Raw genomic sequence first — 10,937 nt, 5'->3', positions numbered from 1 at the left:
GGCAATTGCAACAAGAAAATAATTCACCAGGCTCCAAACAGCTAGAGCTAAAGGTTAAATGTTCGCTTTCCAGCCTCACTGTGACTCTAACAGCTCAAGTGCACTGAGGTGGCAGGAGCCGTCCTGAGCTAAGAACCCATATGAATTTAAGTCCTCTGACTGGTAAGTGTTCCCAACTTCTGTTATTTTCCCACTGAACGTCATGAAGGCCAAGAACTTACTCTGGATAGCAGGACTGTGTTCATTTACATTTTTCCATATACCGTACTTTGGTAAACTAAATCATCTTATGGGGCACGAATGTTTCCTATTCTTCTCATAATATCTTCTTCCGGATATCTTCGGATTTCCTCAGAGTTGTCCTTCCACCATCTGCAGTTCTGCAAAGTCTTCACAAGATACTTGCAAGTTTGTGGACTCTCCAGCTGCAGGTATGTGGATTTGTAGAGATTAGGAACTGGCAGCCAAATAATGAGCTGCTTAATTCAAATTAATATGGGACATTTAGTACTATGGCCCTTCTCACCTGCTTAGGGTTGTTTGGTCACAATGCTGAAGTGACGGTGGAAACCACAACTGGAAGAGTTGCCCTCCAATGTCATTCATAAATGGTAGCATAAATGCTGTCTGGTCTAGACTCCAGTCTACAAACTGTGCTCTTTTGCCAGCTTCCTCCTTGCCCACAGTGTACATCTTCTCCTATCTGTATGTCTTACATATAACTTTGCTCAGTCCTACGTGGCTCTTTCTTTCTCCAGCTGCACCCACCCATTGTTTTCTCAGTTTTCTGCTTTTCAGGTCACTTCCTACTTCAAGAATAGGGAAAGTGTGGCCCTGCAGATGCTTTTGGAGCTCCTTTCAGGCCCAGCCAGCGTGGCTAATGATTGGGGTGATGGGAGTTGAAATCCAATTATAGAGCCATAAAAGATGGGCAAAAGCAGTGCTTTTTTCTAAAATAAAAATGTTTCGGGGTACTCTCATTTTCCTACTCATATTGAAATACTGCCCCTCAATGTGGCCAAACTTAGATGTTTAGGGGGGTGCCTACCCCTGCGCGCCCCCCACCGAAAAAAGCACTGGATGAAACACAGTACGCTGCGCTGATGTAGGTCATGGTTGCTGCTTGCTGCTTTCCCTCCCCTTCGCCGTGACCCTTGTTGCCGACACCATCTTTCCCCTTCTCCTCTTGCTGCCTTCCACTACTTTTCTGCTGCTCCTCCTCTTCCCTCTGCCACTGCCTCCAGTGCAAGGACATCCTTGCAGCATCTTTGCAGCTCAGTATCACACTGCAAGGAAGAGGCCTTTCCTCAAAGCAAAGTATGGCAGTTATGGTAGTCACAGAGAGGGTGGTCACCACTGCCATTTTGCTACCACCGTGGCAAACATTGTTGAAAGTTTGCCTCTGCTAAACTTTAAAGTTCAACAGAGGGCCAAGTGTCAGTGGTGCCTCAGTCACAATGCCTTGTGCTCTTTCTCTCTGCAGATCAGCTGTTCCTACCATCAAAGCATTATTTGCATTCAGCTTGGCCCTTTTGAGCATTGTAGCTGTTTTTCTACATTGACCCCTCTCAAGAGATTTAGTTGTATCTCATGGGTGGTATTCAACTAACTCCTCACCCTAAGTTGTTTTCTCCCAGTGGCTCCACTTTTCCTTATTGTGATCCCCTGAAGGTAGCCATTTCTGGATTTCTTCTTCTGCTGTTCCTAGAAAGAATCGTGGCTTCCACTTGCACCGTCTGCTCCCTCTGTTTGCACCCTGTTATGTACTGAGTTGAATAGGATCCAAACTCCAGCAGTCTGATTGGTCCTAGAACAATAGGATTCAAAATGCAGCAGTCTGATTGGTCCTAGAACAATGCAGCAGTATGATTGGTTGGCAGGAACCACCCAATCATGCTCCAGATAGAAGTGAATCCACAACCTGATTGGCTTACTGTAGAATTCCGGAATTAGCCAATCATGTGCAGCCCATTGTGTAAATAATGTATATAAGGCAGATACTTTGAGGGGACATTCATTCATTCCTCCTCACCACTATGAGCTGAATAAAGAGCATGAAATCACTTTGCGACTCTGAGTATATTTCACACCCCCTTGGAGGTTTCTAGCTGCAGATCAGCTAACAGCCCTCCCACTTCTGGCAGGATGGATGCAGAGTAAAAATTGCCAGCCAACTTGAAGATGAAATCCCCAACATTACTGCAATCCTAGCTTTATGCAGTTTCTCCATTATAGGTTGAAGCTCTGCCGCTGTCCCAGGGTTTCAAAAATAGATCTTAACACACTGAACTTTCACTTCCTCATGTTTCAGCACGTGGAAATTGTGCAACGTCTTAAGCACAGCTTCTTTAATTGTAAACCTCTTAAATCTTATCACTAGATCTCTCACTTCACCGCTGTTTGGCTCCCTTGGACTGGGGGCCCCATAAGCTTGTTCAGTGTCCTGCCAGGTCACTTCCACTGGCAATTTCAAGTCCTGGAACCAGTGCAATATAAACCACGCGGGGCCCTCCCATTCCTCTCTCCAGAAGGCCCAGATCTGAACATAAGATTTTACCCTGCATGTTCTCCTGCTTCTCCAGGCATAATTGTAAGTCTCTAGCTGCCATTTTCAATTTCAGCAGCTAGCTCTTTTCAGAGCATTTTAAGGTAAGCTAGAATTTCCCCTTTGCTGAACTTGGCCCCATCATGCACCATGTCAGCATCTTGGTGACACTGACAGGGCCCATTTTTCCTGTTGTTTTAGTTGGGAAAACTGAGGATTTGAAGCTTTCTACTGGAAATATATAAAAAAGAGAAGGGTCAAAGATGCTGAAGAGTGCTGTTATTATTGTTGTTGTTGTTGTTAAAATGCCCCATGGGTTCAGCCCCAAAAGGCCTTCTTCAGGGGCTTTCCTGCAAAACAATAGGTCCACACGTGAATTAACCACAGTTACATTTTGTGTTATACATGTTTTATTAATTGTGTGGTCCTATCTTTCTGTAAAAGAAAATAAGATGTTATAGATACTGTTTGTAAACTTGCATCCATATCAATTAGCATATGCAAATAAGTGTCTTTTTTTAAAAAAAACCTTTTTGCTGGTGTTGCATGTCCTCATTTTAGTGGTGTGCTGAGTGGCCACTCTAACTGAAACTTATCTCTGCTCTTTCACTGTTTAACCTGGCAGGCAGAAGGAGCAAGGGGTCTACATTGCAGCTTCCATTCACCTGTCCACCTCTGTGCAGTCCTATAGAAGAGTCACAGTCTTCATAGAATTGTGGAGTTGGAAGGGACCATGAGGGTCATCTAGTCCAACCCCCTGCAGTGCAGGACTCTTTTGCCCGACGTGAGTCTTGAACCCACAACCCTGAGATTAAAAGACTTCTGCTCTACCAACTGAGCTGCCCAGCAGCTAGGATTCAGGAAGCGCACACATCAGCTGTCTAGCTCCCTCCCATGAAGTCTGTCTTCATGGTTAGAATCAGGCAGGTGCACTGGCAGACAGAAAGGCGTATTGCAAAACAAAAACAAAAAATCCCAACAACACACATGCTGCAGAGGCAACAACCTATGGCATTTTGGTGCCTGAGGCAGAAAATCCATAGTGTGCACAGCAATGATCACAAGCAACCGTGCCATGTTTGAAAGGGAAGGGGATGGCAAAGGTTTTTCCCCCAGAGGTGGTGGTAACTGTGGAAGGGATAGCCTCTGTAGCAGACAGCAAATTTAACTGGGCATCAGATTCCAAGGAGAACCCCTGCACCCCATGGTACTCCACAACCAGCCAACTCATAGCTCCATATGCTGCCTCCAAATGTCTCCTGGTCATTTTGTCTACTTCTTTTAATTTTTACAATTTATTTTTAATTTCAAGCAACGAAACATATCCATACAAGGATTACAGAGCTTAGTAGCTGTACAGAAAAGAAAGCAAAATAGCGGCTGATGGTTGTAGTTTTAGACGTTCCAAGAAAGGCAATCAAATGAAAGTGTCTCTCCATAAGGTTCAAGGAGTTGATGGAGGGTGAAAACTATGTCCGATTGTCTTAACAAAGTCTCTCTCTGATCCTTTCCTAATTGAAAGCTGGTGACAAACTGCTTCTTTGCCCCTCAGCTTAGATATGAGGAATGTCGTGTTCCCAAATGCTCCTGGGGTTGCATTCTAAAGGCTGCCAGGTTCCCAACTATCAGAAAAACATATTAAGTTATTAATGACTACAGCAGTTCTTTTGTTAACGTCCCTGGCAGCTCATCAGCTGGGCGTTCCCCACTATCAAGATGGCCAAATTCATGACATTATGAAAGATGAAACTTGAGAACATGAGTGTTTCTCCCTCCTCCCTCTTTTTTATTATTTAAATCTCATAATAATTAAAGTCATGTGGGTGGGTGTGCACATATTTTTTAAGCAGGAGATTTGTGGCTTTTTGCATATGCATACCAATAACATGCAAACCATTTAAATGTTTGAGATAATAGTCACTTTAGATGCAAACTCCCTCTGCTGGTCTCTCCAAATAGCACCTATGCTTTCAGGTCATGCCAGAGTGAAGGGAGGTTGCCAAGGCCTGATGAGGTGGAGAAATGGAAGCAGCAGAAAGTTAACTATTTGAAGACACTGTAGGATGTGTGAGGCTTTGAAAGTCCTGGACCGGCTTCAGAAAATGGGAATTGGGAGCACGATATTACAGTGGTCCCAATCCTGCCTTCAGAACCAAGTCCAGAGAGTAGCATTGGGAGAGTGCCCCCTGGTGGCTCTTATGGGGTGCTGCAGGGGACTGTCTTATCTCCACTGCTGTTTAATGTCATTATGCATGAAGTCGCTGGGAGTGGTCATTAGGAGTTTGGGGGCAAGGTGCTAATGGTTATTTCTCCTTAATCGTTGAATCAAAAGAGGCTGCTGCGCAGTTCCGGGGCCATTGCCTGGATGCAGCTGTGAAATGGATGAGCTAAAACAAGCTGAGCTTGTATTCTGGCAAGACAGAGGCACTGGGGATGAGTAGCTCCCGTGTCTGAGAAAATGGTCAGTTGCCTACCCTGGATGGGGCTGCACTCCCTCTGAAGGAGCAGGTTCACAATTTGGGGGTGCATCTGGTCAGCTTGGTCACAGGAGGCTCTGTGGCTAGAAGTTCCTTTGACCAGCTGCAACTGATTCAACAGCAACAGTCATTCCTGGACTGGGAAAGCCTTGCCACAGTAGTTCGTGAATTTCCAATGCTGTGGATTTACTGCAATGTACTCTATGTGGGGTTTCCCTCTTGCTTGATCCGGACACTGCAGTTAGTACAAAATGCTGCAGCATGATTGCTGGCAGGAGTGAGGCCTTGTCAGCATATAACACCTGTGCTCAGAGATCTGCACCGGTTGCCGATTTGCTGCCGAGCCAAGTTTAAGGTGTCACTGTTAGGATATAAAGCCCTTAAGAACTGGGGACCGGTTTATGTATGAGATCACCTTACCCTCCATGTGCCCCCTCGGTCATTTCGATGGGCGAAATTGGCACTACATAATAGGTGCCACATGATACCTGTTCTGTCTTTGTAAGAACTCAGTCATTTAGTGGGGCAGCTCCTACACTTTGGAACTCCCTGCCTCTTGAGATCAAGAGGTATCTTCATTGCACTCTTTTTGGTGCCTGCCAGAAACATTCTTGTTTAGGCAAGCCCACCCTGATGCTTAGGAAGTAATCTTAATCTGTTTTAGTATTTAAACGTCTGTATGTTTTAAAATAGGGTTGAAATTTTACTGTTTTATCTTTTGTAAACTGCTTTGAATGTTTTTTTTACAGTCAAGCAGCATATAAATGTTATGAAATAAACAAACAAAGGCTTTGCAGAAGTGGCTATTAAGGAGGCCTTTGGGGGACAGAAATGGTTTGGCTAGGTGCAAATGGGGGGGAATTCTTTTCTCTGGTGTTTCCAAAAGGGCAACAGTCATTTCTTGGCTTTCTTTCTCCCTACAGGAGCCAAAACTACCGCAGTCATGGCGGAACTTCAACGTCTTCCCTCCTTGAAACGAGTGGCCGTTTCTGGGGGCACTCATGGGAATGAGATGTCGGGAGTTTACCTGGCCAAGCACTGGCTCAGGGACCCCTCTGAGTTGCAACGCGGCACCTTCCAAGCTACGCCCTTCCTGGGCAACCCACGGGCAGTTGAGCAATGTGTGCGCTACATTGGGAGGGATCTTAATCGGGCTTTCCTCAATGAATTTCTCACGTGAGTCTATGACCCTGTGTGTTGCTCTGCAGAACTTCCCTAGGAAAGGCAAGAGTTATGCCACTCCTGCTACTGGGGAAGGGAAACTGCTTTGGCTTGCATTCCTCTCAGCTAGATCTGAGGATGTGTTGGAGTGCTAAATCATCACTCAAGGCTGGATTTTGCTGCATAAGGCTGGGGTGGAGAACTTTTGGCTCTCTAGATGTTTCTGAACTACAACTCCTCTCATCCCAGACCATTGGCCAGGATTGCTAGGGCTGATGGGAGTTGTAGTTCAAAAACATCTGGAAGACCTCCATGGGAAAATGTCATCTCACCTTCAGTCCTGGTTGAAATCCCTCTTTTGGCCCAGGAATCTGCCCATTTGCCATCACCTTTGTTTTGCTCATCTGTTTCTTAGCTCCAAGGACTCTGACATAGACCACTATGAAGTTCAACGTGCTCAGGAGATCAACCAGAGTTTTGGGCCCAGGGATTCATCTCAGGCCTATGACTTTATGTTTGACCTACATAACACCACAGCCAACATGGGCGCCTGCCTTTTTGTGGCCACTGAGCACTGCCTGTTGCCCATGCACATGTGTCACTACATTCAGGTAAGCTCATGATCCTGGGATCTCCTGAAAATCTCATTTCTCCAGCTTTTTCAGGGAAGTAAAGCTGAAGTTTCCCCTTAAAAGCTACTTCTGTTCTTTTCTCCACAGAAGCATTACTCAATGGGGCCCTGCACCATCTTCCTTTATCAGCAGCCAGGAGAGGAGACTCTTTACCTCACTTCAGTGGCCAAAGCTGGAATAGGTAGGGAGTGATAATCAGCCTGGGCATTCCTGATGGCAGAGAACTATCCGTTCTAGGTTAACTTTGACAGGAGGGGCAGGGCCACTCACCTGTCAGTCATCACGTCCTGATGCAGGGAGGGGGTCTGCTTTGCCAGTGCATTCAGCAACCAGCAGGACTGAACTCTCTGCTCTTCAGCTGTCCAGCAGAGGGTCATTAGCTGGTGAACAAGGGTTAAATCCTGCTGCTTTGGATGCATGCGCCCTTTCTCAGCAGGGGACTGAAGTGAGCTGATTGGCAGATGGATGTGGTTTGGGGAAAATTGCTTCCTTTTTTCCTCTAAATACCAGTTTTTCTCACCTAGTTGTCTAGTTGTCATGGCCTTCAAGGGCCACTAAATGTTTTTGGTTCTTGGCATTGCACAGTGGGCCGTATTGAGATACCTATTTACCTATTCACTCATGAGGTGGTTTTTTTTAAAAATAAATGAATGAATGAATGAATGAATGAATGAATGTGTATCATGCTCCCCAGAGGAGCTCAGGGTAGGAGACATGTTTTCCCTCCCCTTTACACTCACAATAACCCTGGGAGGAAGAATAAACTAAGAGACAGTGAGTGGTCCAAGACCACCCAATACGTTTTGCGGGTGAGGGGGGGATTTAAACCCAGTCCACCGTCCTCCAAATCCAACACTCTCAACAACGATGCTATACCACACTGGTTCTGATACTGAGCAGGGCTAGGGTGGAAATGTGTTTCATATAGGTGTACTAACAGCAGGTGTTTGACCCAAAGGTAATGGCATGCTGTGCTTAAAAAATTACCAAAGCAAGGGAGTGAAATGCACAGGATCAGACCACCGCTGTGCCAGTTATGCAAAAGGCTTTCGGGAAGCTCATGCTTTACGTAAGATAGGCAGAGGGACTCAGCTGGGATAATTCCATAATCACTTCTCTGTTATTCCCCTGCAGCGTTAGAGCTGGGTCCTCAGCCCCAAGGAGTGGCGCGAGCAGACTGCCTTGCTCAGATGAGATCCATCATGGCCTGTGCTCTAGACTTCATTGAGCTTTTTAACAAAGGTGACCTATCCCATCATTCCTCGTTCTGTACTGATTCTTGGGATTTGGAGCTGGGCAAAATCAGAGGTGGGAACTCTTTTCACCCTCGGGGACTGCATTCCCTCACGAGGAGCCTCCTCCTGGGAGGCCTTGTGACAGTGGTGCCCTGGCCTAGAGACAAAAGTGGGTGGGGCAGAGCCAGTGGCAAAATGGGCGGAGCCATGGGTGAGAGACTTCCCTTTGCACAGTAGGTGCCATTCCAGCCGTGCAAAGGTCAGAGGTTTTGACAAACACACTCCTCTTCGTCTTCCATCCGGCCAAGTGAGAGGCATTGTTGCTGCTGAAGGGCAAATTCCAGCCAGGCAAAAGCACCTGATGAAATCTCAGAGCAGGGCCTGTGTGGTCTAGGGAAGGGGTGTGGTCTGGGGAGAGGCATGAGGGCCTGATAAAGAGCCCCTAGGAAGCCACATTTGGCCTCCACCCTTGAGCTAAATGGATGTGACTGGCATGGGTCCAAGAGCTTTTCTTTTGCCTTGCTGTTTTCCCTGGGAAACCTTCTGTTTATTGCTGAATCAGAACAAATGTCAATAGGGTTTTCTGCAAATTGACGCTTGTTCTGATTCAGCAGTAAACAGCGAGTTTTCCCGGAGAAAGTGACAGGACCAAAAAACCCACAAAACCCTCTCAGAGAAATCACAGGAAAAACAGAAGAAATTGAAGGACAAAGGAAAATGTGAGTGAGCCCTTAGATAGTTGGCGTTGCCTTTTTAGTTTTAGTGGTGAATGTTGACAGTCTTTCCCCTCCTACGCACACATTTTTCTCTTGTGAGTATATAGACAGAAGTAGATAGTGTGTGTCTGGCCTACCAAACAACCATCATACATTACTCAGAAATCATTCTGATGATATAATTCATGTTTTATGATATATACTTCCACTGTGTGATTTATGATATTCCATCTATTAAAAAGCTCTGTTGTTGTTTTTAAATGAATTTTGGCATGAAGCCTTGACCAATGCTCAGGTGCCACTTGCTGATGTACAGCCCCATAGTGATTGTGGATCAGGAGTGGGGTGGGGACCCCACATTTTCTTCTGCCCTAATGGACCATTAGGGATGCGGGTGGTGGCGCTGTGGGTTAAACCACAGAGCCTAGGACTTGCTGATCAGAAGGTCGGCGGTTCGAATCCCCGTGACGGGGTGAGCACCCGTTGCTCGGTCCCTGCTCCTGCCAACCTAGCAGTTCGAAAGCACCTCAAAGTGCAAGTAGATAAATAGGCACCACTCTGGCGGGAAGGTAAACGGCATTTTTGTTTGCTGCTCTGGTTCGCCAGAAGCAGCTTAGTTATGCTTGCCACATGACCCGGAAGCTGTACGCCGCCTCCCTCGGCCAATAAAGCAAGATGAACGCCGCAACCCCACAGTCGGTCACGACTGGACCTAATGGTCAGGGGTCCCTCTACCTTTACTTTAATGGACCATTGGCCATTAAGTGAGGCACTCTCCCTTTCTATGGTCTGGTTGTCTTTCCATCTCCTCTTGTCAGGCACATTGTTCCCAGCCTTTGAGACTGAAGCATACAAGGTAGTTGAACGTGTGGATTTCCCCCGCTATCCTGATGGTGAGATCTCTGCTGTGATACATCCCAATCTGCAGGTGAGTATGGAGGGAAAAGGAAAGAAGGAGGAGCAGACTCCTCTCCCCCCCCCCTTTCTGTGTGTGTAAAAAATGTAATCTGTATGCATCTTTGTAGCATCTTGTTGGCCTACAACTCCCATCATCCCTAGCTAACAGGACCAGTGGTCAGGGATGATGGGAATTGTAGTCCCAAAACATCTGGAGGGCTGAGTTTGGCCATGCCTGTCCTACACAATGTGTTAAAGGACTAGACTCCTACACCTTTAAAAAGTGTGTAGAAATGAGAATGTTGGTAGGTGTTACAAAAGAGAGGAACCTGCCAAACTTGCAACTGCCAAAATTCTTTCCCATGCACAATTGTTGTAAGTGTCTTAGCTGTCACTTTCTACTACATCTTATCACCCATCATCCTGCAGGCAGCAGTGTGGAAAAATCCTTGCTGCATCTGTTCCAGCTTCTGTGAGAGTTGCTCTTGCCACTCCCGTGCAGAGAAGATGTAGGAATGCTTGCTCCAGGTGATTCTTCTGACTGTTCTGCCTTTAGCTTATAATCAAATCCTCTCTCTTTAGGATAAAGATTTCCAGCCCCTGAAGCCCGGGGACCCCATTTTCCAGACACTCAGTGGAGATGTGATTCTGTATGAGGGTGACAGCATCACCTACCCAGCCTTCATCAATGAGGCAGCCTACTATGAGAAGAAAGTGGCCTTCGTCAAGATGGAGAAACGCACATTCGCCCAACCTGCACTGCAGAAGGAGCTTTAAATAAGTTATGTTTAATCCCGGGAACAAACCAGACATCACCAGAAGCCAGTTCAAATGAATACATTTTATATCGTCTAAGAAGCCTCTGTAGTATCCCTCCCCTAGGCACCGTATATTTGCACAAAAAATAAAGAGTCCTTGTATAATTTCATAGTTTATTACTGGAGACAGCTCTATCTCGTGCTTATAGGATACGATAACATCATTCTCTAAAACAGTAGTTCATTGCCTTTTCATCCAAAGAATTTGCACTGGGCTGGTCCCCCTGCAAGTTTTCTAGATTGCCTTTTATTATCTGTGGGATGGAACTGTTCTGGTGGAGTGGATCACGGTGTTCTAATACGGTTAGAGTTAGCATGAATACAAGGTGTAAGTCTAGATTCAAATCCTGTGATCTAGTCAGAACTGCCTGAGCATTTTAGCTCAGGCTCAGCTGCCCTACCCCCCAAATGTCCTTCTTCATGAGGGTGGCGACAAAAATAAAAGGATGCTTATTT

General features: G+C 46.1%; 1 protein-coding gene across 8 annotated transcripts; it reads left to right on the top strand.

Annotated features, from left to right (window-relative positions):
* The first annotated feature begins 97 nt into the window (after positions 1–97).
* Positions 98–10,586, top strand: ACY3 (aminoacylase 3). 8 transcript variants are annotated; one of them, XM_081003573.1, is made up of 8 exons: positions 2,094–2,590; positions 3,171–3,329; positions 5,946–6,198; positions 6,599–6,794; positions 6,879–6,996; positions 7,950–8,057; positions 9,585–9,694; positions 10,246–10,586. In XM_081003573.1, exons 3-8 carry the CDS (start codon positions 5,966–5,968, stop codon positions 10,438–10,440), a joined length of 960 nt encoding a protein of 319 aa, XP_080859699.1. In that variant the 5' UTR covers positions 2,094–2,590; positions 3,171–3,329; positions 5,946–5,965; the 3' UTR covers positions 10,441–10,586. The 8 variants fall into 8 exon arrangements, with proteins under 8 accessions (XP_080859695.1, XP_080859699.1, XP_080859698.1 ...); XM_081003572.1 differs by having other exon boundaries at positions 2,094–2,649; XM_081003569.1 differs by lacking the exons at positions 2,094–2,590; positions 3,171–3,329 and adding an exon at positions 98–162.
* Positions 10,587–10,937: the final 351 nt, after the last annotated feature.

Source organism: Podarcis pityusensis, assembly GCF_964106645.2.
Source record: "Podarcis pityusensis genome assembly, chromosome: 1".
NCBI lineage: Eukaryota > Metazoa > Chordata > Lepidosauria > Squamata > Lacertidae > Podarcis > Podarcis pityusensis.
The sequence above is the reverse complement of the archived record's forward strand: the minus strand, read 5'-3'. Positions and strand labels throughout refer to the sequence as shown.